Source organism: Lagopus leucura, unplaced genomic scaffold (genome assembly GCF_019238085.1).
Source record: "Lagopus leucura isolate 7727_CA_CO unplaced genomic scaffold, USGS_WTPT01 Super-Scaffold_100004, whole genome shotgun sequence".
Classification (NCBI taxonomy): Eukaryota; Metazoa; Chordata; class Aves; order Galliformes; family Phasianidae; genus Lagopus; species Lagopus leucura.
Genome location: NW_024962264.1, coordinates 62,389,956 through 62,408,947, shown reverse-complemented (window position 1 = coordinate 62,408,947; position 18,992 = coordinate 62,389,956). Strand labels below are relative to the sequence as shown.

The 18,992-nt window shown below is 43.3% G+C and overlaps 1 protein-coding gene across 1 annotated transcript; it reads left to right on the top strand.

The window, feature by feature from the left end:
* Positions 1–7,710: 7,710 nt before the first annotated feature.
* Positions 7,711–18,719, top strand: CUNH4orf48 (chromosome unknown C4orf48 homolog). Its single transcript, XM_042870659.1, has 4 exons — positions 7,711–8,645; positions 8,803–8,960; positions 13,827–13,915; positions 17,568–18,719. The coding sequence occupies exons 1-4, from the start codon at positions 8,590–8,592 to the stop codon at positions 17,631–17,633; spliced, it is 369 nt and encodes a 122-aa protein (XP_042726593.1). The 5' UTR covers positions 7,711–8,589; the 3' UTR covers positions 17,634–18,719.
* The last annotated feature ends 273 nt before the right edge of the window (positions 18,720–18,992 follow it).

The following is an 18,992-nucleotide window of genomic DNA, read 5'->3' as shown; positions in this document are numbered from 1 at the left end:
CAGCTGGTTTGGTCTCTAACATGTTAGAGCATATCTCTGTGACAACTTACCCAGTTATAGTGAGACAAGTAGCTGTGGTCTCTGTGGGCTTTGCTGGTATACTAAAGGTGATGGAAGTCCGTTCTGTTTATTGTTTACACTGTGACCACCTTCAGGCATCCTGTTGGCTGTGAAGAGGCATGCATTACGAGGAGGTATACGTGTGTTGTGCTTAGAGCAGAACAGCTTGTATGTTAGTGCTGAATTTCTGACATCCTGTATAAGAGTGTCATTGTCTTTAATTAAAGTATTTAATTTCTTACCCTCCTGCCTGTGGCCTTGCATCTCTAACTAAACTGGTGGCACGTTACTGCAAGTAGATAAGAGGGGAGATGCAAATACTGCTCTGCCAGGAGTAAGGCTGCCTTTGTAGGGCTTCAGCTGACTGGTTAGAGTAGAATAGCTTTTCAGAGTTCCTTGTTTTTTGCTGCAGTCGGGTCTTCCTCATCTTATTCTAGCTTGGCTTTGTTCCTCTGCTTGCTCTGGACGTGCCTTGGCTCTTCCTTCCAGTGAAACCTTTGCTCCCCCTTCAAGTCTGGCATTAGTTGCTCTCTAAGCCCAGGAGTTTCTTATTGAGCCCCTGGCATCCTCTCCCTGTGACTGTGTGTAAGTTGGTGCAGGTATGGGTGGTGGGGCTGGTCTTCCTCAGGTTTGCCATCCCTTTAGATCCAGCCAACAGCCCTGCAGGAGCAATGCGTGGCATTCCCACCTGCTTTGGAATTAGTGAACGTGGTACTGAGCAACACTGATATCTCACTCCCTTTTTGTAGGTGGGGGAAAAGGAATAACTTTCTCATTCTTTTGCTCAGAGTATGAAAAGTTAGAGATTCCTTTCAGCCTGCAAAAGATGCATCAGAACAAGGAATTTCCTCATGGTAATAGCTGTATGCTTCTTCACAACCCACATTATCTATTTTAATTTAGTTTTGAACAACTGCCTTCTATTGCTACTTGTTCAAAACCATCATAATAGCAGGAGAAAAGAAAATAACTTACATGGCACACACTTATAAATTAGATTGGCAAGGAGGTCTGGGAATTACACTCAGCAACCAGAATGTCTGTTTTTGGCAAGTGAACAGAAACTTTTGAATAATTTGAGTACATGTTCTCAGGTTTAATATGACACAATGGCAAAAGTCAAGACTGTTTTCACAGAGTAAAAGAATACAGCAGAACCAGGCAAACTGCTGACAAAGGTGACTAAGATTATAGACAGTAATGTGCAAAGAACGAATCAGAAATCTTCAGTGTGGACAAGAGATGGTTGAAGAAGGACATGACAGCAGTTTACAAAATCATGAGTGTCCTGAGAATGACTGCTTGCTGCCCCTTCCAAAACAAGAAGAGGAGTGCAGTGAATTGAAACCAGCTGTTGGCAGAGTCAGAGCAAATAGAAGAATGACTCTGGTAACCTCCTGCATGTTTAAGTTGTGGAAGTCTTTGCTACAGGATGTTACTGATTTTAAATATTTGTACGAGCTGAAGAAGCAGATGTTCAGACTCAAGCCTGAAAGCTCTATTGCAGACTGTTAAATATAAAAATACCAACTTTTGGATTTTAAGTTTAAAGAAAAAAAAAAAAAGGCACTTGAGCTCCCTGAAACACGAGTTGTTGCCATTTAATAGCATTTTAGGAAGACATTGTTTTATACTTTTCCCAAAAATAGATACTGCCAAGGCTAAGATACTAGCCATAGAATGATCTGTGGTGTGATCTGATGCAGTTGTCCTTATGTGTAGAAATGAACTCTGCTTTCTAAATTCATAACACAAACCTCCTCCCTTAAGTAGGTCAGTGGCTGTGCTTCTGCAGCCTCGTACACTGCAGAGACTTCTCCAAAGCAGGAGTAACGTTTCCTTTTTGTAAGGATGGAAATGGTACTGCAAACTGTTTGCTTACTGCCAAGAAGGACCTATGTGGTTAGTCAGACAGCAAAGTCTCCTTCATACCACATAAACCTGGTCCTGTCTTGCTTTCTTTCTCTGCCCCTATGGCCTTGCTTTGAGAAATGGAAGTTTGAGGGCTGAAAGAATTAGTACAAACAGGCTGCCCTTCTTTCTTGTCATACTTAATATCACCACTGTGCATCCTACAATAATTTTTTTAACTCAAAATCCGAAGTTCCCCATTGCATCCAAACTGTTGTTTTATCTGCATCTGACAAGGCCACCAGAGCATGCATGTGCTTCTCACTGTTCACCTGGCCCTGCCTCTTCACCTATACTGCATTACGTGGTTGTTTTGGGACTGCACTGAAAGCTGGTTGGAACAAACATTATTTACAGCACTGCATGGTGGCCATCATTCCTTCAGGTGTTGCTAACTTATACAGTTCATAATGTAAAATATGCTGAACTGGTGCTCTAGTTTCAAACACAGTGTTTGTCTTTAAGCATAGGTTTGCAGTTTAATCTCCATGTAAATATTCTGTAACCTTACTCCAACCTCCATTCCAACTATAACTTTGTAGTGTTATGGGGAGTTGGGAAACAATGTTTTCAAGGGCTTCAAGTTCCCAAATATTAGGAAGTGGCTTAAAACATTAAATTAAAAAAAAAAAAAAAGAGTTTCAGAGCTGCACTTTTGTTCTGTAAAGTGTCAGTTGTTTCATTAAAACAGTTCAGGTCTTGTGTTGATTGTAACAGAAAGAAGAGACAAATCACAGCTTTTGTTTTTGCTTTAAGTGCAAAGAAATTTTCATGCATGCTAATTTGCTGTGGTTATTAGATACTTTATGTGGCTCTTCTGAGAAACAAGCAGAAAGTATAGGAGCTTGTTTGTATAACAAAATTGTGTCTAGGCCAAATTAATGGAAGGATGTGGTATCACAGAGTACATTTGCATGTCAAACCTGGACTAACTCTTGAGCTAAATAGCTGTCATTTATCAAACAATATGGATAAAATTTGTCTTTTCTTTTTCCTGTGGCTTCTTCACAGAAGCTGTTGAAACTTGACACTTTCCTGTGCATAAATCCCAGCTGACTTTAAAGTTTCCAGTTATATGAGGTTTAATAAGGTTGTATCTGTTGAGCTGTCACTCCCAACCTAAAACCATGACCATCTGAGAAAGATCTAATTAATGGTATTAGTCTGAAACTTGTCAGGTTAATGTAGGGGCCAGAGGCAGGCACGAACTTTGGGACTGGAATCAAAGTTAGCATTTCTGAATGCTTATAGTTCATTGGAAGTAATCTTTAGTGCTATAAATTGACTTTCAGATCTTTGGGCAGCGTGGGTTATTTCTCTTCCCCATCTAGAGACAAATCATCAAATCACATCATCCGTGTGGTAAGTTTGATACACATGCCTCTTGAATTCTTCCTGGATTACAGCTACATAAAGCATCCAGTTTGTGAAAAATACTCGGCATCAGCCATCAACATTGAATATAACTAATGTACAGTTCAGTCTTGTGTTGAAGAGGGAGCTGAGCAATATTTAAATGCCATTTGACAGCCAATATATTGCACATTTGAGGTATGGTTTATGTACGAAGTAAAATCAAATTGTATTTTACCCACAGAGGGTTGAGCCATGTCCTAAACATCAGAAGCTTTTCTAACAAAATGAGACCTTCTCACCTTCCCTTTCTGTCTGCACATGCAGGGGGCTGAGAGGAGAACTGCCTGTGCCTTCTGCCACACTGCTGTTAGTAGCCACAGAATGATCTGCCCAAACCCTCATCACTTAAAAAAATGCCAGCAAGTTCTCCCTGAGCATCAACTGCTCTCTGAACACGTGAATTCAGAAGGGATTTTCACACACAGTTCTCAAGCAAGTAAAAATAAAGATAAAAACTTATCTTCCCAGACAGGGATAATAGTAGCGGCAGCAGCACAAGTAAATTGATTTTACCATCCATGGTGCTCAGGCTGTGGGTGGACATGTAACACATAACTCTTGCCTATGCCATAAGCTTACACCCTGTGCAGCACAGTGAACAGTTGCTGGATTTGCAGCAGTCCGATGCAAACCTTCCAGTGTAAACTAGGAGAACTCAGACATTTTGCCAGTGGTTCTTACTTCTTGGAAGCAAAATCATGAACTGACCTTCATTTCACAGTAACTTGACTGCTGCCCCCATGCATAGCATTCTGGGCTTTAGGCATTGCCACAGGATGCTTGTCACCCTTGGCTTCAGTGGATTTTTGGCTAACTGATCGAGCTTGGATCTTTCTCCAGATCTTACACCATAGTACAAGAGGCCCTTTTGAGTTGATTATTTCCTGCACTGAAGGGTATCTTGGGCTGAATTTCTATCATTGCTCCCTGTTTGCGGCCACATCCTTGTTTTGCAGCGTCATGTGGGCTTTGTTGGAACAGCTGCAGTGTCTCAAAACCTCACAGTCTGACCAGGGTTCAGCTTGTGGTTGGAATTTTGAAGGGCTTGAACTTGTCAAGCCATGCTGACCAGAGCAAAATAATCATTTGACATGAGGGAGACTTTTTTTTCCCTGCCAGAACTCTGACTTAGTGTTTAAAGCTATCAAACTGTCTGAGTCATCAAGCCAAGGTGAATCACTGTTTCATGGCATAAAATGCAACATGCAGAAGGTGCTTTGATTTTCAGTCCTTCTCAGGGCTTGAGGTATCTGTCAGAACAAAATGATGCAGTATATTCTGTTTATGTGTTGAAGCATCTACAGTGCACCAGCCCTCAGCTCATCTGCAACACTGTAAAATAATACTTTAAAGGATTGCTAGGACCCTGTGGACCCTGGCAGCTGCCCTGCAGCCAAATGTCTCTAAATTCTTTTATCAGTTACCCATCCAAAAATGGGAATGGTCTTTTGACACTTTACTTGTTCAGACCAGAGAAGCATTGCCTTTGCCCTTCTAACTGAGGAAGCAGGATTTCAGATGCTGCATAAAGGCAATGCTTTTCTTCCAGGAGTGTTTGTGTTTATGCTGGAGTTGCTACACAGACAGCTAAGAGATAAGAACTTGGGAAGCAAAATGATTCTCATAATCATATATAGAATCACAACAAGCAGGAAAGGAACTGTGTCCACAAGAAATCACCTGGTCTACCTCTTGTCTTATTGCAGGGCCAATCATCCCCATGCTATTCCTAAAAGATGTAAAATTTCTACCTACAGTCTTAGATGCCCTCCTGTTCTCACAGGCAATCCATTCCGGTGCTGTTCTTACCGTAAGGAAGTTTCCCAGGGCTGTTGGTGGTGCCTCCTGGATAAAGTTTAATCTCTTACTTCTTGTCCGATCCTTCAGAGACACCCAGAATTATGGTTTCTCTGCAGCAGCCCTCTGTATTCTTATATTTCACGCCCCCTTCTCTCCTTCAGACCACACAACCTCAGTTCTTCCAGCTGTTTTGGGAGAGCACAACTCCTAAACCTCAGTCATTTCTGCTATTTCCTACCATTCTTGTATTGCAGTGACCAAACCAGATGTAGAATGACTGTTGAAACCTTGTGATGGAAAGGATGTAAGCTCTTGCACTCTTTTTTGTACATCCTGATATAACTGCCTTTTTTTTTGGCAATGACAGAATGTTGCAGACTGATTTCAGCTCATGATTCCCTAACTCCTCCATAGAAGTGCCACTTCACCTGCTGTGCCCTATTCTAAATGGGAGCTCCTGATTATTCCTGATGAAGTGCAGCACCTTGTCCTCACCCTTATCAAATTTTATTCTGTTTTTGGACTTTTTTTTCAACTTGTCTGTATGATTTGCAATTCTAGTCTTCTCTCCTGGTGTTCCTTGTAACCTTCTAGGCTGGTGTGACATCTTAAGTAATCCCTTTGCTTACTGAATACCCAGGTGACTAACAAAATGCCAAATAACCCTTGGTCTGAGTCTTTCCAGACCCCATGGGACATGTTCCTCCTTGCTGACAGTGACCCACTGATAACTATGGGCAGTTACCCAGCCAGTTCTGTGGGCCCTGTAGCACTTTTGTTGCTTTTCTTCTCACAGTGATGTGTGACCTCACAGCAGAAATCTGCCTGAAGTTGATTAAGTTTGGCTTTTCCCTACCCACAAGGCCTTCATGCTTCTCAGTATTTGCATCACATTTTTTTTCTTGACTGTTCTGGTGTTATGCCTGTGTGCTCTTGCCACTCTATTATTCAAGTAATAGTAACCAGACCCAGATTCTTCTGTCTCTGTGCTTTCTTCTGAGTTCAGCAAAGGACTCATGACTGTATTAACAGCCAATGATTTAGCATTACATATTAGGCTGAGATTAACTTCCCTAATTTTGCCTTGTGTACCCATTACCATGATAATGGAGTTCTAACATTCAAGCACTTGCCTGCATCTTCTTTTGTGCAAACCTGTTTAACTCAGGCCTTTCTGGTTAGTGATTTTAACTGGGTGTATACATTCTCCTCTTTCGTTGCAAAGTTGTAATTTTCAGTAACATTTAGAAGTCAATACATGACTTTTTAGGGAGCTACCAGATGTCTGTCCTCGCTAATTGTCTTTCCAATAAATGTCTGGATATTTCTGATTATTTTGCAGGAAACCCTTCTTTTGTTAGCATGTGATAATTAGTTATAGACTAGATAAAAAGAGGAAATGAATAATAAATATTTCTAGCAGCCCTCTAGGATTCACTATAACTTCTTCAGACAGCAAATTGACTCCTGTGATTCTGTTGGAATTTTCTCTTCAAATTTATAGTAATATCATTTGGTCATAGAGGTATGCATTAGTGAATGTAATAGCAAAGGAAGTCATTCTAGTACTTTCCTTCTCTCTCCTTCAACTTTGCTGGAGGTGATAGAACAACACGGATTTCTGGAAGTTATCACAGACACTGGCTCTTTGCTCTGTGAGTTGAGAAATGCATCTTGGACCACACACCTGTGCTAACAAGAGGTGTTGGGAATGTTTTTCATGCTTCTTAAGGATCATGGCATTTGAGGCAAAAACTGGATGGACTCTGCAAGTGCAAGGTCTGATTATTTTAAGTTGGCACCAAGCAATTGAAAAAAGGACATTGTTTTAAGCTTAGTGGTGTGTTCTAATACAGAAGTAGCACCTTCTGCCCCATTAGATTGTGGATAGAGAGGGCCCTACTGCAGATTCCCCCACTGCTACAAGTGGGAGCAAGTTCAGTGTTGTTTGGATGGCAGTGGTCCAATTCAGCAAGTACTCCTTCTGTGGTGCTATCACAGTGTTAAGCCTGGATAGTGGGTGGCTGAGCAGTCAGAAAACAAGACTAAGTCTCATCCGCTAACAAAGAAGCTTTATTGCAAGTGTACACAACTAAGCAAAACTAAGCTGTGGTATTTAGCCCGTAATTACAGAATATTGCGAAACGATGTGTAGGTATCCTTGGAGTCTTGGCATCCTGGGAATGCAATGTTTCAGGACATTCAGATTCCCTTTGTTCAAATTTTTCTCAAGTTCTTTGTTCTGATCCTCTTTTATGCTTTCCACAGTTAAGATGGGAAAAACCTCTGTTTAGTAATTCTGAGGTTGCTTTCCTTCCCCAAGATGTCGCATTTGTTTCTTTATCTCACTGTGGGTTGTGTTGATTGTCCCACTTACCTACTGAAAAGACCAAGCATCTATGGAAATTATTTTATGTAATCTTTGGGACTATAGAAAAGACTAGGTTGGTACCTTGAAAAAAATATTAGGATAAACAATGCTTCCCACATTAACAAAGACCATTGCACATATAGGAAATTGCTTTCTGTCCCCCTCTTTAAGCTCATGTATGAAGAGTGTGATATGGCCCACAGGACCAAAATGAATGTATGTGCTAAAAACACATATGCCACAGTAAATGGAAGTGTAAGGTTTGGATTTTGTGCCAGAATTTCCATTTGGTGTTATTTAAAACTGCAGATCAAGGCTAGACTATGTGACCTGCCCTAGATGAGTATACAGTCAAACTGTACAATGTTGTTCCATTACATCCTGGTTCTTGTGGAGCTGCTCATTTAGCAGGCATCTGAAGCCTGTGAAAAGACCGACAGTGTTAAACTGGGCCATCTCACACAGTCTCACCCCAGGCACCCAATTCCAGAGCTTGGACTGGCAGTCTTGTCTTCTTACAATGCCAGTGGAGACATTTTGGTGGACACACATGCCTTGAATCACCTTATGAAGACTTCAGTGACTGAGAACAACATTTGGACCTTCTACATAAGGCAGCTTGAGACACCGCCAGCAGTCACTGCATCTTTTTTCTACCAAGCAAACTTCTGAGTTTCCTTCTTATTTGTAATCTCTGGGAACAAAATCTCACTTTAAGCAACTTACAGTTAAAGCAAAGGATGGGAGCTGCATGGTTCAGCACAGTCCCTTCAAGAATAAAAGCAGCCAACCCAAACATTGCCCAAGAGTCTCTGATGTGGACGGCAGCATCTGGTGTCCACTGAGGAGAGGAGGTGGCCTTGGAAGGGGTGGAGGCAGAAGAGAACAGCAGTGACCATCCACAGCATTGTGGTCCCTTTAAATCTTCTCCACTTAGCAGCTCCAATTTTTCTGTGTTGCTATAGCAAATCTCCATGGCAATGACCCTAATCGGGGAAGGGGGGATGCAGGGGGACGCATGCTCAGAGTGAATGCTGGAGTCTCGCCTGCTTGTTTCAGCCGCTCCACGGGTGAAGAGAAAGCTCAGGTACTGGGCAAACTGGTCCTTTGGGAGCATCGCAGCCCACACCACAGTGATGCATGCATGTGGCTTTGCGTGTACCTGCAGTTCTTCGCATATTACACTTCATCTCCTTCTTTGTAGGGAGCAAACTGCTGATTTTCACTCTTTCTCCTCATTCCAGGCTGGGAAGAGAGCTTGAATTACTGACGCGAGCGATGGCGCTGCCGTCTGCCTGGAGTGCGATGCGCGTGGTGATCCCGCTCATCTCGGTGCTGGGCCTGCTAAGCGTGAGGCTTGTGGGGGCCAGCCAGGACTCGGGGAGTGTCATTCCTGCCGAAAGTACGTACTGCCGTGCTGCACTCATGCCCCGCTGCACGCGTCCTGCTTTGTGCCCTCCTCTTGCCCCTGCAGCCACGCAGACGGCTCCGGGGGCACCTTGCTGACTGGCTCAGGCACACCTTGGAGCTGGGAGCTCTTGGCTTTGGATCACAGCTCTGTATTAATTTCTTCTATCATTTTGAGCGAGTCTCTTGTTTAACTTCCTCAGCTCTAAAATGAGACGATAGTTGGAAGACACTACGGAATGGTGTCAGTATTCTCAGGGTGTTTTGGTCAGGTAGTTTGAAGTAGCTGCTCACTGAAAGCTTAAATACCCTCTGTGAGATCTTTTATTGTTAAAAATGGGGAATTTAATTGCATACAAACCAGTCTTTAGTTCTTAGCCTCGCTTTGTATCACAGCTTTACAGTTTTACTTTACTACTCAAATACTTAGAATGAGATCTGAATTAGTCACTGCATTCTCCTCAATTGCATTTTTAATTTTTAAATACACCCATGACTTCCTCCACAGGATTTGAGTGCTGAATTCTCTTCTTTATTCATTCTCCTGTTGTTTTGTTTTTTTTTTATTAGTGATAAGTGTTGGTTTGTTCTAAAAGAGGCCTCACCTCTATCTTGCATCTGTTTTCCAGGCATGCATTGCATTCATTAACTTTAATTTTGTGGTGAGTGGTCTGTGTTGTCTACTCAAGGAGAATACCAGGCTTAGAAAATAAATTCTATGTGACTTCTGTGTGTTTATGATAACAGAGGTAACTCAACACATCTTGGAGGAAAAGTACGTGATGATTCCTTGTTCCTCTTGTGTAGCGGAAACTCCCATTTTATCTGCAGAACAAACACTTGGCCACTGCCTCCAAATAAGGTCTAATCTTTCTGATGTCCTCTGACCAGGCTACTAAGTCCCCTGAGGAGCCCTTGAGAAAGATTCCTTGTTTTGTTTTGCTCTTGCATGTGAGAATGAGGAATGGAGGACACTTTCTGCAGAGACACGCTGCTCTGCCCTGAATCACACAGGCTGGCAGCACTGCTGTGAATGCACAAATGTTGTTTATGTCTGAGTCCAGGCTGGGAGGAAGGCTCCTGACTCATCATGAATTATGAATTTCCTTGCTGCTGCAGGAACAGTGTTTTAAAGCAACAAGGAGCTTGCAATGCTCCTCATCAGCCAGTAGTTGACAAAATGCTGCACAATTGCTCTGTGCTCCAGGTACCCTTCTTTGCCCATCAGTGCCAGCTGCTCTCAAAGCCTGGAAATGCTCCTAGACATAAAATAAGACACAGTGCTTGGAGTTCAGGACACTGGGCCAGTCAGAGCTTTGATGTGATCTAGTACAGACATTCCTGAATTTTTCCCTGCTTGCTGTCAGCTCCATAGGCTGTTTCTCATTGAAGTCTCCGTCCTCCTGGGCACTGACCCATTTTGGGGACAGTGCTGCTGATATGCTTAAGTCCATGTTATCTTCTCAGTGCTGTAGAGATCTTGTGCTACTGTGTGACACTGATCTCTGGCCTGGGGTGCCAGTGCTATGCTCCACTTTGCTTTTTCTCTGCCAGTCAAGAGAGCCAGAGTCTCTTTCTGAACAATGTTGATTAGGAGTGATTAATTAAGTCCTTATGCTTTATACACACTACTTTGCATTTACAAAGACTGTTCAAGTATGAAGTACTATTGCTAATACTTTCAATACTTTTTTCTTTAAAGTTCAGAGCAATCCACTAAAAATAATTAAGCAACTTCCCCAAGCTACCATTGCATTTCCAGTCCAGATTGCCCATTGTGAAGGCTGAAATGTGGAACTGAAGAAAGAAGCTGGTCAGTCTGGTTGCATTAGCCAAGGTGCAAGAAATACAAAGAATAAATGCCATGTGTGTGCAAGGAAAAGTAAATTATACTTCCACAGTAATTTCAGCTCCAGTTTTTCACCAAGAAGAAGCCAAGAAGCATATTTTAAGCTCTCCTCCCCCACTTCTCCCCAAACACACAAAGGCAGACAAGTCTTCATGCTGACAGGATCCATTTAAAGAATTATAGCTGACTCTTGATAATTCTCATTATGTTAATCCACAAACCTGTTAAGTCTTCCTATGAATGATAGCCTGTTCCCAGCTGTCAGCAAGGAATTAATAGCACTCTGCTGTATTTTGCTATGATGGCACTTAAGGTTTGGTTCCACAATTCCTTTAAGCTGATGTAAGCCTGTGCTGCTTCTGCCCTGCTCACCAGAACTTTCTCCCTTGTCCTCGTTCTGGCCCCAGGGCTTCTGCATTCAGGAGCTGGTTTGGAGAAAAACTAATCAGCAATTCAGCTGACCAAGCAACTGCATGGTCTCTGCTGCTGTGAGCAAGGGAAAGTGTGGGAACACACAGCCGAGGACAGACAGCAGAATGTACTTAGATTTGCTTAACCCCCTTGTGCAACCAGACGGAGTTAGTTTGAGGAAATGTTCACAAGAATCTTAGTGAAAATGTAGTGAGCATAAGGAGAGGATGAGCCCAGCTAGGTAGAGCAGCTTGCAGGTCAGCCGTTCAGTCTGGAAGGGTGACACTGAGGCAGGCAGTGATGGAGATCAGCGAAGTCAGAAGTGGGGCAAAGATAGTGATTATGTAATAAATGTCTCTTCCACTGCAGAAATTGGAGGCATAAAGTGGCACAAGTAGAAGTTAACTTCAGAGCCTGCAAGATTGACAGTTTGCTCACAGAGCGAGCTGCTGCGCTGTGGAACTCATTGCCAAAGCATGCTGCAGATGCTGAAAGTTCCCATGAATTCAAGAAGCAGTGTGTCAAATTAATGTGAGAAAAATCCATGGATGACTTCTCAGGTCCAGGTCTCGGGATGTCCCTTTTCACATCTCTTGGCAGCCTGAAATAACACTGCTGGAGCTTTAATCCAGAGGTTTGATCACAGAAGCGGAGTTGTAGGGGTTGGAAGGAACCTCTGGAGATCATCTAGTCCAACAATCCTGCTAAAGCAGTTTCCCTTACAGTAGGTTATACCCCAACCTATCCCATCCTGTTCCATCCAAGCCAACCCCACTATTACTCTCATTGAGAGTTTTTACATCAGTTCCCTGCTTGAAGTAACGCTGGACCATGTATGGCCACCACTGTGAACTTGGGGGATTATTTATTAATTATTGTAGTTATTTTAATTAATTCCCATCTCTGGGAGTACCACAGGCTACTTTTAGCCCTTTCAGACTCCAGGAGTAGACCCCATGATGAGCACATCCACTTGATCTTATATATTACCAAAATATCTGATATTGTCTTCTGCAAGAACCTAGCTATTATGATAGTTTAAAAGCGCAGCCAGAGTCAGGGTTTGGGTGTTTCTGCTGATAAAAATCAGACTGTAGCTGTAAAATTGTCAGACAGTGGGGATTTGCTGCCCCTGTTTAATTTGGGGAACAGCATTCAGGTTGTTCCGTGCTAAGTGCAAGAAGTTCAATGATGAGTTCAACAATGCCTTGACTTCCAAAGCTCTACTCAGATGTGTGCTCTGCAGGGCTGCATGAGTGGAAGATTCACAGCCAGCTGCCTTCCTGGCTGTTCTCCTCCCAGTTACAGCTGTCTCCTCGTCTGCAGTGATGCTGCTTCAGTGAGCCCTCTTTGTGCCCCCATAAGTCAAAGTGACAGGTCAGTTTGAATAGCTGGATGTTGTCATCCTGGGATGTCGCAGTATCATATTGCTCATATCCCAAGCTGGAAGAGACCCACAAGGATCACTGAGTGCAGCTCCTGTTTCCACATGCAATATGGTGACAGTCACTTCAGGGCAGGCAAGTAGGCCAGGGCAGGCTGCTTTCTGAGAACAGCACTGCAATGGGAAGGAGTTGGCCATGGCCACAAGTGAATGGCAGGTTTGCCAACAACACACTGAGTGTTCAGGTTCTTCCTCCATCTCAGAAGTGAGAACAGTTTGACTGTTGAAATACTGATAACAGGCTGCAGGGCGCTCTGTAGCCATCTCAGCAACAGCTTTGCACTCACTTTGCTTTGTCGGAGCAGCACAAGTGGCTGCCTGAGGACAAAGATTTTAGCATTTCCCCCCACACACAGTCAGAGCTCTGTGGTCAATGTAAAATTTCATCTCTCTCCATTCCCCATACATCTCCTCCAGTATCTGCAATTTCTTCCTTTGAAAGCATGTATTCCATTTACTCTGTAACTAAAGGGCACAGGATCAGTGCAGGATGAATCCTGGCAGAGCAGAAATGCCCAGGCCCAGCAGTGAGCCAGGAGGCTGTTGGCACATCCCTTCCTCTTCCTTTCTCTGCCTTCCCCCTGACTCACCCCTCTGTGCATGCATGCACATTGGCACCAGCTGCAGAGCCAGTAGGACGCTTTGCATTACTGGCAGAGAAAAAACAGAGCAGCAGGTGAAGGAAGCAAATACAGATCTGGTGCTGACCCTTGCCAAGCTGTTCTTGTAAGATCTTGCTCTTGTAAAAACAGAGCTGGCTGTCTGATTCTTGATCCACTGCAACTGCTATTTGCAGCCAATCTGTGGAGAATTAACCCACCTGTGGGAAGGAACAGGGGATTTCCATTTCAAAGAGAGAGGATGGGGGCTGAAGGCATTCAGCATCAGGCAGAACGAAGCTTAGGCTGTATTCAGAAAAGGCCACACAGCAAAGCACTCTCATGCTTTACTGGTCCCCACTCAAGAAGTGAGCACTTGCACAGAGATGGGTAGAGCCCTGGCATAGGCAGCCCTAACTTTGCACAGATGCAGGTGTGGGTCCTGGTAAAATGGGTTTTCTCCTGGCATTACAAGGTCTCTGAATGTTCCCTCATTACTGCTACATTCCGGATTTCATGCTGTGACAGTGATGTCTTTTTTTCTGTTCCTTTTTCCAGGCCGTCCCTGCGTTGACTGCCATGCGTTTGAGTTCATGCAGAGGGCGTTGCAGGATTTAAAGAAGATGGCGTATAACCTAGACACACGGGTATGTGCTTCTGTAGAAAAACTTTTCTTTAGCCTTTGTCTCCGAGCGGCAAGGTCTGCCTGTCTGCACGCAGCAGACATCTCTGCTGACTCACTTTCCTTCCAGCAAATAGGATCGTACCAAGTGCAGATTATTTTCCACCCGGTTGGAGAGCTTCAGTAGCCTGACTCCTTGCATAACAGGCTAAAGAATTACCCCAGACAATTCATGCATAAAATAAAGAAGAAAAGAAGATATGTGCAGGAGAAAAGGATGAGAAAGAAGGTTTATTCTCTGTCTCATAACACTGCTTTTGAACAGTGGATTCATCACTCTATGGGCAGGAGCAGCAGATGAATGGAATAGCAAGAAGGTGGCAAGCAGGGCTGGCAGAGAGGAAAGGCAGGCCTGTATAATCCTTGTTCGTATTTTGATACTTTCCAAGAAGAAGGGGGGAAGCATATTTGCTTGGGCAGTTTTCACAGCAGACAGGGCATTTTGCAGACTCACCTGCCTGTCTTGTGCTGCAGAGGTCCCAGAGAACAAAGCACAAGGGTGTAATAAAATGCCCTGATTTTGGCATTGCCTAGATATGTGGGTTGGTAAATATACATGGATATTGGCTGGGGTAGGGCTTAATAAAGCTCACAAATAATTCCATGCTGTCTGAAGTTTGAAAGGAGCAGGAGGGTGCACAGAGCATCCTGGTGGAGCTGTAGGAGTCCCTGTTCATAGCAGGAGTGTTGGAGTAGATGAAGTGTAACTCAAATAATTATATGATTCTATGATAAAGCCCATTCGTATGCTTTGCAGTACCTCTGCTTTCCTAACAGTTCCATAACGTTGGCAACATGGCAGATTTTTAAGTGCAGTCAGACTGGAGCCCCATCTGTGTCTCCTATGGGTGGCTGCTTTTGGCCAGTGCTATCTTCATTGGTGGGTGGGAGGGGCTCCTTTGTCCTTCAGAGCCGCACTCTGCTCAAACTGTCATTAGCAACAGTCAGCCACAGAGAGTTAAATCAATTGTGTCTCAAGCTGTAACACTTAAGGGCAATTATGTTGCTTTGCCTTTGGTTTCTTGTGACCTTGGGCAATCATGTAGGGCCCCAGACGAAGAAGGTAAAGTCACTTCAGCTTTCATGAGCTATCAGTGGCGAACTGATTAGGCCAGAGATCTGTGTGCAGCATAGGTTACATTGCAGAAGTTTCTCATGCACTAGCCTAGAACTCAACAACCGGTAGGCAGCAGAATGCAGATAGCAGAGCTGCACCCCTGCAGCTGGGCTGGGACTGCTCTGGTGCACAGCTGGGCACCTGTTTGGATTAGATGCATCTGAAACGTTTTGTGCCTATGCATGACTGTAGGAAGGAGTACCGAGACTCCAAACACCTTTCTGGAAGAGGCGCTTCATTTAAATACAAATTATTAAATGATGCAGTTACAAAAGTGAAAGGCCGTGGCCAAACACCTACAGATGATCCTCCGTTCTCAGAAAGGTACAGCCTTCGTACCTGCACTTTACTGCTAGTGCTTGGCTGATACTGACTGACCCAACTCTATTTTCTCATGTTTTACACACGAATAACTTCACTGAACAACTCCTTGAGTCTTTAAAATTCTTGCTCTAAGGGCAAACCCCATGGAGGACTGATCAGTCAGGGACTTCCTGGCCACTGCCAACATGGCCACAGTTAATTTTGGTGAGAGACGCTTCTCTCTCAAAGTCTTTTACTTTATATTGGAGTGGTCCCAGAGTTGCTCTTCCTTCCTGTAGATAGTCATGAGTGCTGCCTCAGCAGAGTTTGTGGTAACACTGACAGCTTGTTGGCATTACAATGAAAACCAATAAGCCAGTGTGATGTTAAGATGATTCTGTGATTTCTACTGGGCTCCCAACAATGGGAGCATTCACTCATCCAGGATTGCATTGTATAACCAAGAAGCAGTTCTTCTTGAGTGTACAATAATAATGCTTGCCATTGCACTAAGCTACTAAGTGAAAGCAGACAAGGAATGTCAGCAAGTCCTCTTTAATGCAAAGGTAGATGTCAAAAGTTTAGGTTGAAAAGAATAAAATGAGGGAATGAAAACGCATCTCTCAAACATGCTCTGCCTGCAAAGCTTGCATTGTGAGAGCAAGAAGTGAGCAGCAGAGTGGAAATGGCTGGGGACAGAGGCACTGGGCTGGTGGGCAGGGAGTCTGGGCTTGGCAGAGCAGATCCTTGGGTAGAAGCCCCCAGCTACTTCTATGGGAACTACTGGGTATCTTTATTAATTTGGCCTCAGCTGGTTTTAATTTGTCAGGAAGCATCATGTAAGAGGAACACCAGCTAAAGAATTTGTGTTTCACATAACTTTCTGATCTTTCATTAACAAGAAATCTCCGAGGTTTAGTGTTTTTATTTGTTTGGTTGCTTTTTTCCCCCCGTACAAATAGGAAATCCATTTATGTTGAATTTAAGCCTGGAAAGGCTTAAGGATTTTTCTTTTCCCCAAGAAACTTTTCAGAGTTAGTCTACAAACTACTTAAGGGACCATAGACCACAGGTTGAAAACTACAGATTTATGCTCAGGAAAACATTTATCTTCAGTCATGATTACACTTAGAATCATAGAATCATAAAATCATTAAGGTTGGGAAAGACCTCTAAGATTATCTAGTCCAACCATCCACTTACCACCAATACTGCCCTGTGAACTATGTTCTAAGTACCATATCTACATATTTCTTGAGCACAGTCAGGAGGAGAGACTCCACTACCTCCCTGGGCAGCCCATTGTTGCTATTGTGTTGAGTCTGTCAGGAGATTCCGCTTCTGAAATTACAGTAGTGTTTGGGAAGTACAGTCTTTGTTTCCCAAAAAAGTGAGACCAAGGCCAACAAAAGATCTAAGCTGTAATTATACGTGATACTTACATATCTTTGAGAATCTGAAATTATTATTTTTCCTGGAGTACAGAGAAACAAAAGCTTGGAAATGATTTTCTACCAAGACACTCCAAAGCCAAGAATAAATAACTTCAAGTGATTTGTACAGAGAATGGTTTGTAAGCTTTTGATGGGGTTCTAGAGGCACGGCTTCAAATGGAGCTGGTAATAAGGCAACTGCCAGTGAACCACCTCAGGCTGAAATACGAGCCACAAGCTCAAGTCCAAATCTGCCCTAAAAAGTGGTGAGTTTCAGACCACGTGGTTAGACTGACAGCTGGATTGAACCCAGTGGAGAAACAGCAGTGTAACAGAGAGCATAACCTGCCCCTTAGCACGTGCTATCTGGCACAATTAAATTACACTGCTCTGAAGGCTTCATCAACAGGAAGCCATCAATCACTGGGAAGGAACTAAGAGCAGTGCAGCTGAAAGTGGAATTTTGCTCAGTATTTAGAAAGGACATTTTAATAATATTGACAGCTCTGTCCCTGCAAGTTAACTATGGAAATGAAAACATTTGGATGACAAAAATACTCTCCATGCCTCTTGATTCTGAATATGCTTATTTTGTGTTGCTTTTTCTGGATGGAAACCAACTCTAATAACCATGATTTTTCACTCAGCAAAGCACCTTGACTACAGCTGCGTAGAGGAATTAGGTCAATCAATTTTATACTCATACCTTTTTAAAGTGCTTTTTTTCAGTTTCTTTCTCCCTTTCTTTTTTTTTTTTCCTGCAGACAGAAACACTCCTCCTGAAAGCAGAGAAGAGAGGCCTGTGTGACTGCTTTCCTGCAATGCACTGAAATGAGTGCTGGGATTAGGCCAATGGACATGTATTATGTATTCATTTTTAAAACACTGCTGAATAAATTACAGGAAGATATGGAGTGCTGCACAGCAAGAAAACAATTTTTATCCAAACAGGTACAGCCCAGCTAGGTAATTTTTCCTTTGATGTGCTTTATCAGTACTGTATGTGATATTGCATCTGCTGAAATGTCAAAAGAAGAAGCAGTGTTAGTGGCTCATTCCTGGGATTTGTGTAGGGACAGCATCTCTCTTTCCTGCTATCTCAAGCCAAAAATTGTCCTTAGGCTCTCAGGCCAACCCCTCAGCTTATGTAAATTGCCACAGATCTGTCAAAGTGTAAGTGGAGTCAAATTCTTTTAAATATTTATGTTACAAGTGTGTCCCTAAAAAGAAAATGAAGCTGCTTTGCAGTGATGCTTCACTGTAAATTTGCAAACAAGCAGTCGTGATTTTGTATAGAAATTAGTAGTTGTCACTGCCTGCCTGGCAGCACACAGAAAGTATTTGTTCCCAATTGTATCAATAATCCAGTGCACAGCAAACAGTAATCTGTACCCAGCGTTTGTTTCTTCAGAGCCACACAGTAGCTGTGATCTTTTTGGAGGGATTTATTAAGTATCTAATGCGATCGCTAACGTTTATAATCACATGAATGCTGCCTGGCAATAGAACTGATTGTGTCTGCCAAAATCTTCTGGAGAAGTGTCTTTCATTAAGCAAATCACAGCCTGGGCTGAGCCACGCTCACTGGCCGCTCCAGCAGGTTTGGCAGAACGCCGGCACAACGCCCGCGCAGCCAGGAGCCTCCTGCAAATTCTGTGTTTCAAATATTTGGGTTCCAGCAAAATGGTCCACAGCTCTTGCATGGACTCACGCGGGGAGGAATTTCGCTCCACAGTGATGGGTTACAGCACTGATGCTATTAATATTCCCTCTGCAGTCAGTGGGAAATGGGAGGACACAATGGTTCAGGCAGTGTAGCAGTAGGAGACAAGATTGCACCTTGTTACACTTTGAAAAACAGTGGCACGTCCTTTCCCCTTGTTTTCCTTTTTTTTTTTCTTCCTTTTTTTGGGGTGGGCGGGAGGGGGAAAATGGAAGATTCCCCCAATGGAAAGTTATTGCATAGAGTAACAGATTTTCATAGAACTTCCCCAAAGCGTGATGAATGGAAATGTGGAGATCAGCTAGAGCATCTATGTATAAATTTGAAATTTTATGCAAGCAAGGCTGTGGGAGCAGTATCAACAACAGTGGTTCTCAAAGTTATTTTGTCAGCCCTTATCAAAACGCCCATTTCTCTACAAGCAGCTGATATTCTGCTGTTGGGCTGCTCAGTGAGCTGTGATGGT

What these genes read in the sequence shown, in the direction of transcription:
- CUNH4orf48 (XM_042870659.1), top strand. Translation starts at nt 8,590, where the DNA reads ATGCTGGAGTCTCGCCTGCTTGTTTCAGCCGCTCCACGGGTGAAGAGA. An exon ending in CGGGTGAAGAGAAAGCTCAG is followed by an intron (nt 8,646 to 8,802) that starts GTACTGGGCAAA and finishes TCCTCATTCCAG; the next exon opens with GCTGGGAAGAGAGCTTGAAT. An exon ending in GAGTGTCATTCCTGCCGAAA is followed by an intron (nt 8,961 to 13,826) that starts GTACGTACTGCC and finishes TCCTTTTTCCAG; the next exon opens with GCCGTCCCTGCGTTGACTGC.